General features: G+C 36.5%; 3 protein-coding genes across 8 annotated transcripts in view; 2 read left to right on the top strand and 1 right to left on the bottom strand.

The window, feature by feature from the left end:
* Positions 1 to 11,923, bottom strand: part of LOC126867497 (lachesin-like) — a 61,857-nt gene extending 49,934 nt beyond the window's left edge. For 3 of the 6 annotated variants that reach the window (XR_007690328.1, XR_007690329.1, XM_050622011.1), the window contains exons 1-4: positions 10,218 to 11,923; positions 8,966 to 9,135; positions 6,344 to 6,554; positions 5,746 to 5,873 (exon numbers count right to left, since the gene is read on the bottom strand). Coding sequence is in view for 3 of the 6 variants with exons in the window: in XM_050622011.1 (XP_050477968.1) it covers positions 5,746 to 5,873; positions 6,344 to 6,554; positions 8,966 to 9,135; positions 10,218 to 10,257 (549 nt within the window). In the remaining 3 variants the exon portion in view is untranslated. The remainder of the gene's footprint in view (positions 1 to 5,745; positions 5,874 to 6,343; positions 6,555 to 8,965; positions 9,136 to 10,217) is intronic. The other 3 variants (XR_007690325.1, XM_050622027.1, XM_050621995.1) reach the window with 3 other exon arrangements.
* A 1,206-nt stretch (positions 11,924 to 13,129) lies between these two features.
* LOC126867477 (CDK-activating kinase assembly factor MAT1) lies at positions 13,130 to 14,808 on the top strand. The gene is made up of 2 exons (XM_050621952.1): positions 13,130 to 13,583; positions 13,641 to 14,808. The coding sequence occupies exons 1-2, from the start codon at positions 13,460 to 13,462 to the stop codon at positions 14,477 to 14,479; spliced, it is 963 nt and encodes a 320-aa protein (XP_050477909.1). The 5' UTR covers positions 13,130 to 13,459; the 3' UTR covers positions 14,480 to 14,808.
* A 4,599-nt stretch (positions 14,809 to 19,407) lies between these two features.
* The window catches only part of LOC126864495 (protein Wnt-1-like), a 76,965-nt gene continuing 75,360 nt past the window's right edge, over positions 19,408 to 21,012 (top strand). The window contains exon 1 of the mRNA XM_050615913.1: positions 19,408 to 20,130. Within this exon, the coding sequence (XP_050471870.1) occupies positions 20,051 to 20,130 (80 nt within the window). The 5' untranslated portion in view covers positions 19,408 to 20,050. The remainder of the gene's footprint in view (positions 20,131 to 21,012) is intronic.

Raw genomic sequence — 21,012 nt, 5'->3', positions numbered from 1 at the left:
TCCCCGGTGGAAACCCGCCTAAAAGGTGGTCGGAGGAAAAATAACAAAAGGAAGAGTTTGAGCAAGAAGTAAAAATGGACGCTGCTGAAGTTGGAACAGACGAAAAAAGAATAGGTGGAGCACTTTGGTCGAAGGAGGAAAGGAGGGGAAGGAGAGGAAAGAGTAGTGGTGGGGGAAGTTGGAGATCGAAAAAGTTTTTTTATCGACTAATTGGTTCATTGCCTTATTGAATATAGTAGAAATGGTATTGGACAGGAAAATAATAACGGAAAAGAAATCGGTCTCGTTGGAATTAGGAGAATCGGAAGGGTAGCAATAGGATGAATGTGAAACATGAAATATACAATACATATATCTAATTCATAAATCGATGGATACTCACATCAGTTGCATGTGTTAATTTAAATGATCTTTAAATGTGCATACAAGTCGCTAATAGGATTAACTAATTATAGAAGCAAAGCGGTAGTCTAATTGCAATAACAAGATAGGTTAGGTTCAATCATACAAACTTGATAAAAGGAAAGTACACAGTGAAGATGGCGAATGTTTCTCAAGATTAACGGTAGTCGTGACGTAAGAAAAATATACTACCATTCAGAAATCAGATATATCACTACCATGCGTTAATTTGTATATTTTTAAAACACGGTAACATAAGTTGCTATTATTAGTAGGATTAGCTAATTATGAGAGTAACGGAATTAACTCGTCCTGTAGACCCTACATATAGAAAGCACGATATACAGTAACACAGTGGATATTTATAATAGTTCGTCAAATTATTCAACAATTATTATTTGTCTTTTCGAAATAGATTCGTTTTTTAGCAATAAATACTATAACAATACGAACTATAATGCACTTAGATCTAGAAAAAGAATAGAGGATTATATAACTTTTTTTTAATGAGATATGTAGTCCATTAATCTTTTTCTTGGGTCCGCCGATTAATACCTTAATTTACGACCTCACTATATCTCTTCCACCAACTATACATTCAGGCTAGGGATAAATGACCGTTATAATTACAAGATGAAGCTGACACTTATTAACCGGGTGTAATAGAAGGAAAACTAAATTATATTATATCTCAAAAATCTTATCATAGACCTGTTTTAAGAAAAATTATATAACTTGTAATAAGAAATTATATACTTGTTCAAGAAAAAATTCATATACATCAAAAATAGATAATTATTTTTTATCTTTCCTAGATATGCAATATACACTTTAAGGTTAAGTTTAACTGTTCATTCGAAAATTGTGTACATTCAATCATATTTATTTACAATAAAATTCACTATATCTTTTGAAATCATGCTTGAATTAATGAAAAGAGGTAAAGAATGGAAAATTATATATCCTTCATATTTTATTTCGCTTCTACCATGAAAATTAAATAGGAGTTCTTTTACTATTGCTAACACTCCTCTATTCAAACAAAGGCCACTATCATATTATGTCGTGTATTGTGTCTTCTTACAATGCTAATAAAATTTTAAAATGTTTTATACAGTAAATACAATATGAACATAAAAGTTTTTATGATAAACATCCAAATACTTTTATAAGCCAGTCTATATCAATAGATATGTCTTAAAAGATTAAACCTGGTAAATGTTTGGCGACTTATGAAAAGCGTTGTACTTCTGTGACCTTCGATAAAGGATATAATTAGAGAAATCGTTTTGAAGGGATTTTCCTCCCAAGGGATATACTTATACTTCCGGTGAAGAGTTTGGAAGGAATGTAATAACTCTAGGAACATTAAATCTTCCGCTAACTTTCTCATCGATCGGAAATTAATTACGCCGGAAGTCTGGTTAACGCCCGCGGGACTGATTCTTCGTGACTTCCCGTTTTCGCCGCGCAGCTCCACGTTTTTTCCTATTTTCATGCTACTTTTAAATGCTTCAAAGAGAAAACATCTCCTACAAATTCGTATACACATATTTTACGATTCGATCAAAATATCTTTGCAACTGTGAAAATAGTAAATAAAAAATAACTGTTTTAATGAAAATTTAGTGATTCTTGTGGCACATAAATCTGTACAGTGAAATTATTAAAAAATTTGACTGTTTAAATAAAGAAATATCTCACCTGTTACGTTTATTTTTAAAAATTGGATACTGCCTTCTCGCTAGGTCGAAAAATATGCGATATCTCATTGTAGATATAGATGTATATGTCACAAAATATTACTATTGCAGTTAAAAGTATAAAAAATATGAAAACTCAAGATATTAAAACATTAACCAAAAATAATATCATAATATTTGAAAGTCTTTAATTTTCGTGTCCTTTGTATATTTAACTGCTATAGTAATAATATTTTCACATGTATAGATACGATATACAAAAGTTAATTATAATTGTTAAAGAATAGAATTTTATTTGCGTGTGTTTGACTGCTACATTGAACGCTACTTTTTAATAATTATAACTGATTTTTTTACATTTCTACCAAACGATACAATACAATGATGTGAATAGTATCTGTTTCATTGTTGCTAACGATAAATTTATGTCCACCAGAATCTTAGTATAGAATAACCTTTATGAATAAGAGAAAGATACCTAATCGCCAAGTCCCTATATAAATCAACAATTCTTAATATCTCTATAGCAATGCGCCATTTTGCAAAAGATTTTAAATCCAGATATCCATCCACGCTCTGCCGTGGTGCATGTACGACTAGTACGGCCCACGCGACAGAAACAGCGTCGACACAATCATGCAGTTAATCCCATCGCAAACTTCTCCAAACCGAACTTGCAAAACTCACAATCCCTCCTCAAACAATGCTACCTCCCTTGAAACACCTACAACGACCACGAATATTCATCACTAGTGTACTCTATTGACAACTCAAGAAGTAACAACGTAAAATACTAAAACAAATATACAATCAAAAGAGTCGCAAGATAGATGAAAAAAACCTTTATTTATTTGAAGGAAATTTTAATAATTAACCTATTAATCAGAGAAGATAATTTAATTCGTGAAACGGATTCCTAACCTCTCATACGTAATAACTGCCTTACATACGATATAGTATATTTGTATATTATACTGCGTTTAGATTCCAGCTGAAAATTTGAAAAATAGATTTACAAAGGTGAAACTCGATCCATTTGATTCATTCTTAATGTTTTGATTATAGCCATTTCTCATTGAACTCAGCTAATAGGTTAAGCTAACTGCTGGCAGTTGAACTCATGCACACTAACGTGAACGTCTGTTATACGAACTTCAATTATGTTGGTTAATAACATAAATTCGTCTCGTTTCTATATTTACAACAATACATGTAATAACAACAGGGCTAATTTGCTACACAATATAATCTAAGTTCACATATGTTACAACACATCACATATGTACAAATTATTTACCCACCAACAGAGTCACGTGAATAGAAATCTACTCTAACGAAATAAATAAAACAAATAAAACATCAAATTACAAGGGAGGGATAAACCTAATCCAAATCGAAGAGTTAAAAGAAGAAGGAAATTGAAAAAAAAAGCGAAGAAGAAAGCAAGGGGAAGAAAAAAGGGAAGAAAGGCAACACGAAGGCCATAGTGTGTGTAGTGCAGGTGTTGACACACTGTCTGGCGTTGAACGAGAGGGATATGCGTGGAAGAGGGACGAGAACTGATACACCAGAAGCAGCCTGTTTGAAGGGGGAATAGGCGAGATAAATAACGGTGAAGAGGAGTGGTGGCGTGTAGGGGAGGGACGAGTTGGTAGAATGACGAAGAAAGGACAGTATATGAGAGAAAAAGGGAGACATTGAGCACTGTAAAGTCGATAGGGTAGGTAGAGAACGCTAGAGTAGTAATGGTGGGGATAAAGAGTGAGAACACGGATGAAGAGCGTGGATGCGAATGAAGAGAGGAGAGGGGGAGGAGAACGATGGGATAGAAAAGATGAAAACGAGAGGACAGGAGGTAAGTGGGGTAGGGGGTAGGGGACAGCAGTTGGAGGGACGATGGAAAATTGCGTATACCGGACCGAAGGATAGAGCGGGAAAGTGGGCGTGCTCTGTTGCATGGAAGGTGACAGAGATAATGGGCATGAGGAAGAGGAACGAGAGTAAAAATGAGTGAAAGACAGTGGAAAAGCCTGCGAATTGTAAAGACAGACGCGGTGGTACACAAAGAGCCAGCTGCCAGAGAGAACTGACACTCTTAAGAAGGATGGACGGAAAAGACAATGCTTCGTTGGGTGGGAAAAGGATGGACGAGGCAGATGTGTATAGGAGGGGAAACAGGAGGAAGTTCAAGAGATAGAGGAAGAGAGGAAGAGAAGAAGAAAAGAGAGGAACGAGGTGGAATTGTAAAAAGGAATGTAGAAAAGGTTGGAAACAAAGAGGGGTGTATGTGCAAAAGGATTTGAGGGAAAAAGAAGAAAAAAGTGAAAATGAAGAGGAAGAGAGAAACGAACGAAAAGTATTGAGACGGAGGAATTAGGTAGACGAATTGGTGAGATAGTTTTATTCATTGCCTTCAAGCGAAGAATCCACTCTAAGATACCGGAGTTGTTAGAGATAAGGGTGTAGAAGTTGATTAAGAGGCTAGACCTGGTAATGAAATGAATAATAAAACGGGCTACCGCTAATTGAATATCAATGATACATACAAGATACCGGGGGACTGCAAAAGAGAAAGAATCGTTTCGTAATTGAATACTATTTGATTCGGAATACAGTTCCAGAACAGGGTAAGGAAACTTTCCCGTAAAAATGAACGAGGACGACGATAGTAGCGAGGAAAAGGAGTTTTCGGGAATTCCAACGCGATCAAAATTCAGTGAGAGCGTAAATTTGTAAAGACACGGACGAAAGCCGCGGTTCTCGTTCCGTATGCCGTGGAGCGTGGCGACCGCTTCTTCGGGAAATAATTGAATAATTCATTTCGTAAACTACAATTTGAATAATTTCGAGTCTATTCGCGGGAATTCGCTCGCCTCGTTGGTAATACGTGTATAAAAGGATACTCGTTAGCAGGGAGGAAATTAAAAAAACGAGAACAGAGAGAGAAACGAGTATGAAAGAAAGTGGGGGGAGGGGAGGGAGAGGAAAAAGAAAGGAAAAGAAAAAAATGGAAACGTGGCGGTTGGGAAAATTAACCTTGCTTCTGGAGGCAGGTGGTTCCCTCAAATATTCCTTTAACCTAGTTAGAAAAAATTACATAATTAAGTGGCCGATATGACCACTTCTGACTCCGATCTTGCGTCGTGCGAACAATGTTTCGTAATTCACTGTACCTAGCGTAGAAAATTCTGTTTTCGCCCTCTTCTCCCGTCATCGCACCCTATATTTTATCCCGTTATCGTTTCGTAGTTTCTATATGACTTGGGAATTTTTCTGCTAATATGAAATTGAATTTATTAAAATTACACGTTGAACGTCGTTCCCATTAATTGATCTGATTTTAACAGGATTCCTCTGTTATTGTTATCGGATACTACTATACCGATATAGGTAACAGAAAATATGAAAAAAGACACGACTCCGTGTTCTTGCGATCGGGATTAAAGTTATATACGTTTATCCGTGTCTCACGTTAATGGTGATCAATAACGTTCTGCTCGCCCTACTTTCGGCTCTTTCTTTTTCTGCGATAATTTATACGAACGGGCATAAAATGATTTGCGCAACACACACACGCACGCACACACACACACACAATGTATACACACGTATATACAGTCATATATCAAAAATGCAATACCTCGTGGTCATGGGTCCAATAAATGGCGGTCGGTGGTTCGGGGCTGTGACGTACCACGCAAGTGAGATTCATGGTGCTGTCCTTGTTTATGAACATCTCTGGTTCTCCAACGATCGACGTGACAGGTTCTGGACAATAGAAAATAAAGGAAAATATGACTCACCATACGTAATAATTTCTCTTCGAATCGAACAAAAATAAACAAGAAAAGAACGATGTGAAACTAAACCGGCCAATGAGGAAGGGAATATATAAAACATACACTATGTTCCTCTTTCATAAGGCGAAATTCACGCGGCGATGCTGTGCACACAAATTGGCTGCACGTACAATTGACGAGGAAAAAGACAACTGTTTAATTGAAATTCACAGTAAAGTCAAAATTGCGAAAAAATTCTCTATAGCTACGCTTGATTGCACGCGGCAAATTGTACAATTGCTTATGGACACGTTGGTCGTCCATTCGATAGCCGTTCGACTGAAATGAAATTAACGAGTATCCGGTGACGAAACAAGAGAGACAGGCTGATGCGACGGGAAGATTGCGAAACACAAATACACGAATGAAGAGTAAAGAACAGCATAGATGTGAACTTACCGACGACGGAGAGATGCATCGAATGGCCGATCGGTGGTGTCGTTGACACTTGACACTCGTAGATCCCGGAATCACGACGCTGAGGATATTTCACTTGAAGCGTCCAGTCTTCGGTTCTGGGAAAGTGTGATGCCACGAATCTTTGGTCGGATGTATACGTTTCAACGCCAACAGTTAAAAGATGGATATCCCTGTGCCTTACCCAGGAAACCTACATACAGGACAGGTATATGCCATATATATATATATACACGTATACACGTGTTGTAGCATAGAAGGGATCAAAACACGTAGTAAGCACAAATCTCATAAGGTGAACATAAAGCAGACTTGAAAGCGGATCAATGGTGGCCAGCGGTGCTATCACGTGTAAGTAGATGCCGTTGAATAATAAAACGACCATCGACGTGTAATTTTGCGTGTGAAACTATTTAAAGTTGAAATCGAACACTTGCGTTTAACTATCAATTCGCATGAATAACTGCTGGAAATTGATTCCATCTCTGATATCCGATAAGCGGCGGTCCGTTTAAATAATATTCTCTATCGGCTACCGAGAGATAGTCGTATATACCGATTATTTGTTGACTTTTCCATCGAATAACCGAGGAATGTTTTTTTAAGCCGTGGCTAATACGCGTATCGATGTTAATTCGAACAATAGAGTTTTCCTCCAACCAGGGGTGAGGAAAGAGAAAAAAAAGGAAACGCGGACAATCATAGAGATTTACTGTACCGTATTTTTCAGGGAATGTTCAAAAAACTGTGTAACGTATCCCTCTGATTCTCATATTATCTGACGCGTAAAAACCGCTCGATGGGAATCCCGCGCCGATGACACGTATCACAGGTGTGTGTACACGTGCGCACCGTAAGAAATGTGATGTTGCCAGGACAACAACGACAGCGTAGATAACTATAATTAATGCTCCTGTAACGCGTCCTGATATATTCACAAACATCAATTTGCATCAGTTGGACACACCGATTGTTGTCGACTAAATAATTATTAACGTTATCCGCTACATGACAAACTTTTTGTCTGTGTGGGTCTCACGTATACGACGCACATACCGGAACAAAATGCGATCCGATATGCATGTGTATATATATGTACATGAAAATCGTTGAATATGCATCATTCGATGTATAGACTCTCTGTCTGTCTGTCTCTCCCTGTCTCTCTCTGTTCCTCTCTCCCTCTTTCTCTCTCTCTCTCTCTCTCCCTCTCTCTCACACTCATAGAGTCAGAGTAAAACGTTCGTACTTCACGCCTTCAGCGATCGTCATTGATTGCACGCTGATGGTTTAATGCCATTTGTTGTTCTGGCTCGTTAAACCTCGTTTCCCTGGCATGCGCGCGCGCTCTTGTGTGCTTCTAAATAGACTACAAATTAGTATTTAGGACATACCGATAATCGGTACATCGCGTCGTCATCGCACAAAAGAATATTAACGAAAAAGTCGTGACGGATAACCGTGGGTCCTGGCTATATATACGGAGACGGATGAAACGCCACCTTGTTAGGCTTTTATAAAACGCACTTACTCAAGACCTTGCCCATAGTATTCTGACCGATTGTGATTAACCAGTAGCTATTTAAAATTCAAGTAGAGCTTAAAACGTTACTTGCAATTAAAGCTGACTGAAGATGGGCTGGCTGGGTTTGCATGAGAATTATAGCGTTCGCTTGAAACGGCAGACTGAGCAGTAGACTTTCGAAAAGGACACGCGCGTGTACCGCGATGAATTATGCACCGGATCCCATAAGTAGCTTGATGGAACCCTGATATGTGCATTTACCGCACGACACGTGATCTCTTCGCGTGCTCTCGCTATGCCTGTTAAGTCGACAGTGCTTTTTTCGGTATACCATAATATCCTTTCTTCTCTAATGAGAGATTTCTGACTTGCGTGACCCCAGCAACAGCATAGAAAGAAGAAAAGGTAGAACGAAAAAAAAAGAGAGACGAAGAGAGAGAGAAAAAAAAACTTTTTTGAAAACAAAGTGCACTTTGTACAGCGTTATCGGTGCTTCGCGAAAGAAAGGTTGAAGAGCAAGCACGGACAGGGATTAAAGGAGACGGGATAGGTGGAAGGAGTGGAGGGTGCGCGAAATAAAAACTGCTCGGCCGTGCATATTATGAAAAAGCAAAAGCTTTCTGTTTTACTTAAATTTCTCCGGTAAATAGGGGAACTATAGGTAACGGAAAAACGAACGATAGAAAAGAAATAGGAAACTTCGTTCTTGTACCTATCTGTATCGCGATAGCTAACTTCGACTCCGTTATACCGTAACCGTCTAATGGCCGAACTTAAATTGTACATTTCGCCACATTATGCAGTATATACCAGACCGATTCTTTCGCTTTTTTCTTTCTTTCAGAAACACAACCGCATTATACTCTCTTTGAAAATCGTCATTAACTCCATCGAACACATATACCTGAGCTTGAAAGGCGCTGCTGTTGCCATCCCATTAACGTTTCCAAGCGAAAGTAATTACGAAGAGAAAAATCTCTGCGAATTATCGAATTTCTATCCGTTGCTGACAGCCGATAATCTCGTTCGCGGACAGAGACCACGTGACTCGCATCTTTAATAGAGGAGAGATTACCTACCGTACGATCGCCCAGATTCCGTACTCGACAGGTGAGGGTGGCCGTTTTGCCAACCAACGCGGTGACATTCCGTGACGCTGAGATGTCAAAGTAAGGTCCACGGTCGAGTGGTTCCAGTGCCCGATTCTCGTGCATCTCGGAATCGGATGTGCTCCGGGCAAGTCTTTGCACTTTAAGAAGAAACATACACGGAACAAAACCAAAACAATCTCGCGCGCGTACATGTAAAGATTATATATTTATATATATATATATACACGCACGCACACAAACACATACATAGAAACAAACACATATAAATGCAGAGAAAAGCAGCTTTCAATGGGCTCGCTTCAATCTCCAGATTGCGGTGGATTGTTCTTTGACCCGAAAGATTATTTCCCGTGCTTCGCTGCACCGCGAACCGCTATAAGGCCGGAAATCGCGAGTAGAATAGAGAAAAGAGGAAATGTTCGCCACGTTTCGTCATTCGTTATCGGAATTTTGTTAACTCCTCGTGTTTACCGCGGAACTCTCGTACGCGCCAGAGGAGGCGTGTACGATATACGGGCCAGAAGTGGCAAGAAATCATTTTAACGTGTCCCGAAGTGGTACGCGGTAAAAGGCCACGTATATAATACATACGTACATATGTATATCTGCACGTACACATATACGTGCATCTCCTATTTTCGGTTTCGGACATAGACCTTGCCTACGTTTCGTCATAAAGTATTAAAGTAACTCGGTAAAGTTTCAACGCAGCAGTTTCAGAAACTACTTTATCTCATAATACGTGGCAGTGAACTATCGCTGGCAACCCGTTCTATCACTTTTCTCTCTTTTGTGCGTATCCCCGTGGAAAAATATATCGCACCCCGAGTAGCAGCAGCAGCCGTCGCGTTATTATAACGAATGTTCCCAATATTTTCATCGCGGTACCCGTCGTTGCTCGTGTAACCGCGATTATATTCGTATTCGTTGTACTTGAAACGGCGTGCTTTATTCGCCCCGTTTCATACCGCTTGCAATCAGCAGGGTATACACACGAGAAATTACCTCTTTTTCTCATTACCCATTATTTTCAATCTAAACAATTTTTCAAAGAGAAATTCTTTTCAAACCACGGCGGCGAGGTTGAGTGGCGGGGTGAAAATTCAGTTAAATCGTTTTAAAAAGCATCATTGTTCGGGCAAACTACGATTACGCAAACCGATTCAAAAAACAATCCGCCTTGAACAGTTAAACACGTGGCTGATGAATTTCCACTTACCCGAAAACAATAGACCCAGAGTAAAAAATAAACTCTTCATTTTTTGTTTCTCTCTCTCATATTCGATCCACGATGTCGCTTGATAGAACCGTCGCGTTTTTCAAAAAAATCCACCACAATCTTTGTTTCAACCGGCGAGATGTATGGGAAAAAGGAAAAGGAATGGAATAGTAATACGAGGTTTATACGAGACGAGATAGTGGGAGATAAAGGAGTTTTCGCGTTCTCCGCGATCACTCTTCCTCGAGACCAGACTTTCACTTATCAATTATTTCCATCGAACCGATCCATCCCATCCGCGATGCTTTAATCTTCTCCCTGGTATGGTGCAATAATCCAAAGTCGAGCGTTCGATACAGCATTTCGCGATACAAAGACTAGTGTAGAGATCAAACTCGTGAAAAGAGATACGAATCGATAAGCATCCGATTTTCCTTTAGTTTTTCACTGAATGTCGCCATTATGTCTCCGCTATTCGAGATCTACGCGTTGGCATGCATAGAAATCGCCCCCGATACTTCTTCCCCATAATAGTCCGTCTCACTCCCACTTACGTGACACTAGTGCTTCTCTCTTCCCGCTGGAACGTGTCTTTATCCGTGAACTACTTAATTGACCAACGGTACATAGATGAACAAAACCTCTCTTTTTTACTTCTTCGCGTTCTTTGAAATTGACGAACAAAAACAACTAAAAGAAAGGGATATTCATTCGACGACTTGTACACCGTGTTCTTATAATATATATTCTACTATGCAAATCGAACGATCTCAACTGATTTTCATTCTTCTGTACGTAGCAACGGGCGGTGGAAAAAACAGAGAAGTCTAGGTGTAATCTCACGTTCTACTCGTATTTCGTTATTAAACGAAGCGAACGATTAACGTAAAGTAGATGATCTAATTCTTCTGATTCATGGACCGTGTTGTCGAACGAATTGGAAAAAGAGGAGTATGCGTCTGAAGCGTGTGCGCGGATGGATCTTCTCTCCTTAGTGAGTTTGGTACGTTGAACGAGGAGCGCGGCGAGCGTAGACAGAGCACGATAAAACTCGTGTACGAGTATCCGAGCGAAACTGACAGTGCATGCGACACGGCCCGGGAGAGACGCCCTGCCATCTGTCCTTGCACACGCCCCGCTTTCCCTCACCCGAAGTCAACGGGAAGATGGGGTAGACATCGTCCGGCGCAAGCGTATCCCTTTAGTTCTATTACAGGCACGCACACAACGATGCATAACGGGGTGAGCGTGCAGCATCCCTAGTCAAGAATCGAATTCCATACTGGACCGATCGTCGTCCTCGTCGTCGTCATTGTCGTACACGTGTCACACGCACCAACACACGTTATGCACCGTAACAAATTTCATGCAGCGCAACGCAAAGTAAGAGTAAAAGAGAGAAAGGTAAAAGAGGAGAGAGAGAGAGAGAGAGAGGAGTCAGTCTTTTGCATCGTTTTCCACGTAAACGGGCTGGATCGAGCTTATCGCTTCGATCGCGGTCCGTATGAAAGACAGTAAACAAAACGAGGCTGTTTCCTCGAATGTTTTTGACCGTTGAAATTGCTCGGACCTGGCTATCGAATATCGTACTATACTCATCGTAATGCTCGCTTTAAAAATGCCAAAATATTTGTCGTTTATGCGGTGTTTGCGACTATCAATGTATTACCATGACCTCTTTGAACGTACGTTTGATAAATAAATTTTCAAAAGAAATCGAAATCACTTTCCGTCATTTTCGGATTTTTGAATTTTGTCATTTATTACATTTAATAAACAATTAATGAAAACCTATGAATTATATTTCTGTTGTATTTATTCAAATTTAATAATTGAAACGTCAATCCTTTAAATATGTAAATATCATATAGCGTGTTATAGATACAACTATGTTGGATACAATTATGTTAGATACATGATATACAGATATATATACGTATAGATACAAACGATACGCGTAAATCTCGAGAAAATTTGCCGTTCAAAAAAGACATTATGTGAATCTGCTTGGGACGAGAAAAGACTGAGATAGGGTGCTCACTTTAGGAAATCTTCCATGGAACAAGATTCTGGCTAATCTCGGATATTTCGTGTTAGCGGGACAGATGTTGGGTATATCTACGTTTACTTAAGGAACGTCGTTGCACATTTTTCACTGAACGTCAAGATGGTTTTACAAGAAGAGGTTGAATAATGGGCGTTTGTAGTATCAGTCGTTGGAAAGAAGAAACAAGGAGAAGCTTTAGGAAGTACCAAAGCACACCACCCCCTTTTGTTCTGTCGAGTATAATGGACATGCATCGCGTCCCTTTTCTGCTGCTTTTTAATGTATAATTTACACGATGGAATTGAAAGAGAAATCGATGCCCTAAATCGTTAGAAGTGAAACGCACAAAAGACGTACAGCTTTGGTATCAAGGGATTCGACTTGAGTTTTCTCTCTTCGTGAGAGATTTCTTTCCCTCTTTTCTTTCTTCTTTTTGCCTCGGTAATCACGTAACAGTACGCGATGATCGAAAGTAGTGGAAAAAGCGCAGATTCAGTCGATGATAAAACATGCAGTGCACGTTTTTCCGATAAGTTTATCTTCTAATTTATTTACGGTTTAGGCGCTTAAGAGCAAAGAATAAAAACGGAGAAATACAGCTATAATTCCTCGAATTACATTGAAATTATTCTTCGATCTGATACAAACATTTCTTTAACAATGAGGATATAAACAATTATTTAGCGCTATAATAGAATTTGTATCTTACATTTGTAACATTATAGACTCGTTACTAAATCGTAACGTTGCATTGTAATCAGTTAATTGATGAATTATATATGACAATTAATTTATGGAAATACTATATATTATGCTTAATAAGCATTTAGTTTGTGTGGTTATGAACATTTTCGATATCAATGATTTCGATAGTAGAAGCTTCATTATTCGATGTTACAATATCGATTGTGGTTCGAGTTTCAAATTTCAAGATGGTAGTAATGTGAAATTTCAAGTTTTATAGGTTAAGTCACGGAATGACAATATTACGAATCCTTTGCCAGGACATCCAAATATAAAAATGTTATCGTATTTTGGATGTTTAGCTATACGGAGTGATTCAATTGATTAGAATTTAAAAATTATGTCATACGTCGGAATGTGAATTTTTTTACTCTTTAACCGATCGATCAGTCTGCGAAAGCAAACTGTGGTTCCTATAAGTTTACGTACTTGTTTTTCGTACCTCGTAAAAATGGATGATCAAGCTTGCCCAAGATGCAAAACTACCAAATATCGAAATCCATCATTAAAAATGATGGTGAACGTTTGCGGTCACACGTTGTGTGAAAGCTGCGTGGATTTGTTATTTCTGAAAGGTTAGTATCTTCGAGGTTAGTAATCGTTAAGAGAATCTTATCATATAATCTTTGTAGGTTCTGGCTCATGTCCTGAATGTAAAATTCCTCTGAGAAGAGCGAATTTTCGTGTCCAATTATTCGAGGACCCTATGGTAGAAAAGGAAGTAAACATCAGGAAAAGAATTCTTAGAGACTTTAACAAGAAGGAGGAGGACTTTGCAACGTTAAGAGAATACAATGATTACTTAGAAGAAATTGAGACATTAATATATAACTTGGCTAATAATATTGACGTAGTAGAAACAAATAAGAAAATAGAACAGTACAAAAGAGACAACAAAGATCAAATAACAAAAAGTAAATCTAAGATTGGTAGAAACGAATATGAACTGGAAGAGATGATCGAGTTAGAGAAGCAGAAAGAGGAAGAAAGAAGATTGGAAATAGCTAAAGAAGAAATTGAAGCTAAAAAGAAAAAGATCCGTGAAAAGGAAGCATTAATAGATGAGCTTACATTTTCAGAAGGAAATGCAAAGAGCATTGTAGAGACATTTGCCTCTGTCATACAAGCATCTAAGAAGGAACAGAAAGCAGCACCTGCTAAAGTCACTCAATTTAGTACAGGAATTAAATTTACTAATCAAGGAGGTCAGAGTTACATGCCCATACCAAAGATCGAAGAAGGTCCTCTGTATTGTTATACTCCTATTAGACAAGGGACAGATGGCCCAACACCTCCTAGTTGGAGAGAATTGCAAGCTCGTGGATACGTCTCTCATGTACGCGTTGAATCCTCAGCAGAAAGGGCAGGTGGATTTAAAGCACATGTTGCATGCTTAAGAGCCTTGCAAGAATCCATGGCTGGTTTATATCACAATCCTTCACAGAGCCAAACAGAATTCACAACTGTATAATTGTACAAACTGTTTTAATACCAAGAAAATCATATCTCTAGTTTTATATATAGGATACCATTAATGATCGTCTAATTGTCACATACAATCCAAAATCTCTGATAAATCGTTACTCTATAAGTAATACATGTCAAGTTAATTAAGTATATGTGATATAATCAGAAGTTGCAGGTATATGTGCCTTGTATATTTATGTAATTTTAGTATTATATATTGTATATTATAATTATAACATGAACACTACATGACTGTAGTACCTGTGCGTAGATTAAGAAACAATCATTTTTTGTTTCCATGCAAAATAAAATTCATTTTGTTAAAAATAATAATACATGTTAATAATTTTCTCTTTTTCCTTACCATCGTCGAAAGATAAATTTTTGTTTGTGTTGCAACATTAATAGCGGTGTTGGTTAAGATTAAATATGTACATATTATAACTATTGCTAACTGTGTAATGTGTAATCATCAATCACAAACACATGACATTCAATGCTCTTTTGAGTTTCACATCTTGATAGTCGCTTGATTCCCCATACGCATTTTTATGTCGCATGCGACGTTATCGGTTTAGTACAGTACTAGTTTGAATTAGAATTAAAGTCTTGTATGAAATTATAAATAAAATATAGAACAGGATATGCTATAATCGCAACAAAAGTTATTATTAATTATAATTTAATACCTAATTTGTTAAAGGGTATAGGATATAGCCCTTAGAAAATTGTTAAGAATATTTAACCGTATTATATTTGTTTCTCCAGTAATTTTACGAATAATTGTTTTCGAAACCAGAGAATGCTATAAGTCATGACAATAAATTTAGATTCATTAAAACAAAAATAAAATCCTAAAATGGATCTCGGAAAAAATATTTTGAAATAATTTTGAAATATTATTGAAATGTGCACGAATGTGATAGAACTCCAGGGAGTTAACTCGTATGTGGACTCAAATAATCATATTTGAACATTGAGCTCGACTTACCAAATGTAATACGCATGAATGGATGACAAAATCTCATTGCGTTACATTCGATTTGATTGCATTTGCTTCCTCAAACCTATGAATATGGTTTGATTCCTTGGTTTTGTGCGGGCATGGAGAGTTACATTCCATTCATAGACACTTAATAGTTACACTTTGTATTGGCTCTGACTTTATATGAATTAATTAAATGAAAAATTAAGTATTGTATTGAAAATTAAAAAATGAATTTAAAAATAAAGGGTTATTTAAAAGGTTTCAAAGGTTTGGTTCATGTTAAATAAAATAAAATAAATCATTAATTCATTTGTTACAAATTGATGGTAAATTAATAGTGGGATTCTTAACAATGAATGGGCAATTGTTGTAAATTAATATTAAATTAGCATAATGTAATTAAATAATTGTTATAAATTGATAGTTAACATGTTATAAATTAATGACTTTAATGTTATAAATTAATAGCTTAATTTTTATAAATTATCAGTTTAATGTCATATATTAATAGTTTAGTTGTTATAAATTAATAAGTTTAATGTTATGAATTAATAGCTTAAGTATGATAAAATAATAGTGTAAATATTAGAAATTAATAATTAAACCATTAATAAGTAAGCAAAAGCTCTGTTTCGAACTTCACAATGCGAAAGTTCAAGGAAAAATGAGTTCGCGCGCAAATCGAATGTTCCGTATATACTCGATAACATACCGTTAACGATGTTCCGAAAGGTTAGTCGCCTCTTGACTATGCGCGGTGTTTACTAATGTCATGAAGAGAGGTTTTTTCATTATAACACAATCAAATTAAATAACTTGTTAGTTTTTATTCTAACTTACCACCTTTAACAATTTGTTACAATAACCACGTTTATTACTTTTATATTTTTTACGAGCTAGAACTAAATTTACACTTCTTTGGTACTTAGGATTGTGTTAACCTATTGTTGACTTATTAAATGCTATTTTGTGACACAAATAGTTGTATTGCAATATATAAACATTAAATTGACCACTTGTAAAGAATGTACACCCATCCCGAAGCGAACAGAATTTACTTATATATATATATAATGTTTGAATTTATAGTGGTTACAGATTTCTCGAAATTTTTTTACTAGATCTGTGATTTTTACCACCCGTGGTAATATATTTTAATAAATTATAAGTCTGTTTAATTTAATTTTAAATATATACTATTGCTCAACAACTAATTATTAAAACATGTTTTCTAATGCACAACTCTGTTTTACTTTCTAGTATAAGAATAATATAATATAAGAATATAAGAATCTAATATAATAGATTTCACGGTCAGATAAATGAGTTTAATGATCATAAGTTTATTTAATCCAGTACTGAACTGAAGTTTTGTGTGAATAAACGGAGCGTGTTCAAGCATATAGTTCAAACGGACTTATAATTACAAGTATCGCGGCGTGAAGTTACTCTGATTTTTTTTTAAGGTCTGTATATCAGAATGTGAATTATGGAGTCCCATTTAACGTCAGGTCTATCTTGTCCTTAGTTAATGAATGGAACTTCGTATCTCATGTTCTTAAATGCCAACCTCAGAAGAAATAAGAGTGTTTCTTACACCCTCTAAGATTTATTATGGCAAACTTTTCAACAATATCTGGTATTAGTACTGATGATAACAGAACTATTGATCGACTGTAGGTATTTTCCAACATCGATGATAAATGAAACAAAAATCGAGATAATCGGAGCGTATATAATTTAATTCCATATTGTAACATTCTTTGTAAACGATATTTTGTATTAAAACATACCACAGTAACATTATTAAAAATAAAAATTTTAATGAAAGATTGACAGTGATCGACAGAGCAAGCAAAAGGTACATGAGCAATTATCTAGACAGTGGAGACCTATCTAGAAGAAAACACTGCCCCTTCCAATGTTCTTTTTGGATTTAAATTAATCATAAAGGACCCATTAAAAAGAAAACATTATAAAAGCATATTTTAAATTTTATATAACTTTACATTTAACGTCTTAAGAAGTACTGATATTAATCAACACGTTTTACGTATAATATGCTGTTATCGCGATAATTATAGTTATTTTATATATGTAGTTGTAAAATGTCGTTCAAGAGAAACACACGAGAAAGGTTAACTAAAATGCATAGTTCTCAAAAATTCTTTTTCCTGAAAAAATTATAATAAGTTATCATTATGTTGAAATCCGAAACTTCCACTTAATTAGTTCACTTCATTTCACTCAACTATAATTAGATAATTGTGTAATAATAGTGTACAACTCTCCATTTTACTTTACAAATGGCAGTAATAAAACGTACATCAAATTAATAGCAAATATATTTCGTGATAATGTATTACAGTACTTGACTTATTTCAAATAGAATTCACAGATTTCCAATATAAATACGATCCTCGAACAAAAACAAGTTTCAATAGTAGTTATTTAGATTCTAAATAGAAACAAATAAGACGTTTATTTCATCGATCAATATTTACGTATCGAATTGGCAGCCGATTGAAATAAATCAATAGTTGAAAAGTAGATAAAAGGATACGTGTAGCCCAAACAATAAAGAAGTGACAAGTGACACCATTTTACTTTAGTTGACTTTTCGTGAATGTGAGGTTAATAGAATGTTTTTGTTAAAACATCTGTTTGATGACTGAAATATTTATTTTCACATGAAGTTTACGTTTATTATAAACAAGTGAATGATACAGAATGTAAAATAAAGTTCTAAAAACATAAACCAAACAGTATATTAATAACATGCATTAACTTCGACACGTAATTTTTTAAGCCTGCAATATTATAGGTCACGGTATAGATGTACATATTTTCATTACACATAACTGTATAACATGATAGTATATATATATACATATACACATATTGGATACATTCTAAGAATTCCACGGATCGTAAATGTCTAACAACTCTAACATAACAAACATAACACGGCACGACACGAAACGATGTAAAATACACGCAACATATGTAGGTAAGCATGTGTAGTATTTGCTTGAAAATTCTCGATTTCAGTTACTTGTTTTATACATATGTATATCTTATGTTAGAAGAAGTGATTTCTTTTGAAAGCTATTTAACAATTATTCAGCAATTAACAATATTAATGAATCTACAAATATCAAGTTGTAGGTTATAAATTCTTTTTTGGAATTTTACATTGGACAGGATAACCAGATGAAATGTAATTTATATTCTACTACATTCTATCTACTTTGGAAATTACATTTAATTGCTATACAAAAGAGTTTATAAATATTAATGACTATATTGCAGGTTTATCGTATACATATTTACAACGGAGCAGTCATTCGAGGCTGCAAAAATGTATATTTTACTTAAAGAATAAGACAAAGTTTTATATATTTAGGTTATAATTTTTTAATTCCGATCATCAAAATATGAATTTGTATAAATATTCCAACAATTTATAATTTATGACTCGTAAGATTTCACAATAACATTAACTAACTTACGTGTGTAAGTTAACTTTCCTTATTACTATATATACATACAAAATACAGTTCGATTATCGCAACGAAATCAAATCGATTTTCATCGATCAATTCGTACCGCAGTTTACACTCTGAGATCTAGAAGAATCGCGATAACATAAAATTACTCACGCCGCTGTCCCAACGTTTCATTTTTCTATTATGAAAATATTTTAGTGGCTGTGTTTCCGGAGTTTCCGAGTAAAGTCACGGAAACAGACGGGGTTGGCGAACGAATCGCGAGCGAGCGAGCTTACGCGCGAACCTCGGAGTCGGGACGGAGTGCCGAAATGCTTAATTAACGCGAGTGGAGCCTCGGTGGGGGGACTTCCGCGATACAGCCAATCGCGCGGCAGCAAGTGACCGGAGGTTCCGCCCATCGAGAGAGCCCCGTTGCCCTTTTCCTCGTGACTAGCAGCCACAGTACGTACGCGAACGTGCATGGAGTGTCATCGCGTTCGTCTTCGCTTCGCATTTCCAAGAGGAGCCTCTTATATTCTTCGCGCAGCACGATTCGCGAATTTTTAACTTTTACTTCAGTTACATTAACATTTATATACGATATAATACAAATTCTCGCATTATTCGTGCTCTCTTACCATCTGTAAAACATTTCGCGCGCTGCGAAACTCGACTTAATTCAAAATTCGCGGTTCGTCTCGCGGTATTGTGTGGTCAAAGAGTGCGTGTCGGGACATAAAAAGTAGTATATTTTTTGATCATTTATCGTATTTGTCACGAGATCAGTGATATATACGAACCGGGAAACATGTAAGAAACACAGTTAAAAGGAAGAGAAAAGAAAGAAATAAAGAGAAAGCCGTCGCGTTCTCGAACTACGTCTGGAACAACGATCGAATCGGATCACGGACGACGTTCGATCTCGATCTGTCAGCCTCGGGATCGACTGCCGATGCGAATCCTCGATCGATATCGACGCTCGTAAGAATGCGTGGCTGAAACGACGGACGACCTTGTCTTTTCTTTTTTTTACCATTGAACCAACGAACGAACCAGCCAGTGTCCACCACGCTTTAACTTCGAATCGAAATTGAAGATGCGGCCCGTCGTCACGACCTTCTTACTCGTACCATTGCTGTTCATCGCGTGGCAAAACGGCGCGCAGGCCAACTGGTGGTGAGTTTGTACAACACGATTGTTTATGTCCACTGTGCAGATAACATCTAGTCCGTGTCATTAAGAGGCTGGATCTTCCCTCCAATACACACTCGTATTATTCCCTTCGAGGGGCACGCCTTGTGTCGCGAATAATTTAAATACATCTCCATACGACTCACTGCTGACTGTATAAAGATTACGTCTTTTTGTTTTTCTTTTTTTTTTTTTCGTTCTTTAACGTGTTGACTGCCACACGAATTACATATATTTTGTCTTGGAAGCCACAATAAATTGAAATACCATATACTGTAAGATTTAATTTCTGCAAAACATTGTATTATATTTGCTCACTTTTTATCTTTCATTTATGTAACTCATAAAAATTTTTTAGTCACTGCATGACTATCGTGGAAGTCAACATGACAAAGATTTGACGTTACGTTGAACACCTTTTCAGTTGATAAAAATACTTCGTGGAAAACGCGAACGTGTTTTGTCATACAATATCTCAACTTAACCTATAACACTGGTTTTTGACTTGATAAGCAACTTGTGCGATCTGATCTGTTTAAAATGCAACGAGTATAGTGAGTCACGGAATTATTCATAGCTATATGTATGTGTATACGAAGATAACGTAATTGTGAAGAGAAGAAACAGACTAGATCTTGCTAAAAAATAAGTATGTATTGAAACTTATTGGATTTTGGCATAATGGTATCCTCTGTGATGAAAAGAAATTTAATATGCAGTACTAGGATCGGATGATTCTTAAGAAGTATGGAAAAAACCAAATAGGTATAATCATACTACTAGACTAAATATTTATGCTGTATAGCTGTTACTAAGGTAACAGCAAAAGGTTTGCAGACATACATCAACTACTTAAACATGACGCTA

Source organism: Bombus huntii, chromosome 1 (assembly GCF_024542735.1).
Source record: "Bombus huntii isolate Logan2020A chromosome 1, iyBomHunt1.1, whole genome shotgun sequence".
Lineage (NCBI taxonomy): Eukaryota > Metazoa > Arthropoda > Insecta > Hymenoptera > Apidae > Bombus > Bombus huntii.
Note: the sequence above shows the minus strand (reverse complement) of the source record. Positions and strands in the feature narration are given on the sequence as shown.

Bases quoted from the DNA above. Each gene is read 5' to 3' on its own strand.
- LOC126867477 (XM_050621952.1), top strand. From the start codon at position 13,460: ATGGATGATCAAGCTTGCCCAAGATGCAAAACTACCAAATATCGAAAT. The intron at 13,584-13,640 runs GTTAGTATCTTC...TAATCTTTGTAG, and splicing joins GGATTTGTTATTTCTGAAAG to GTTCTGGCTCATGTCCTGAA.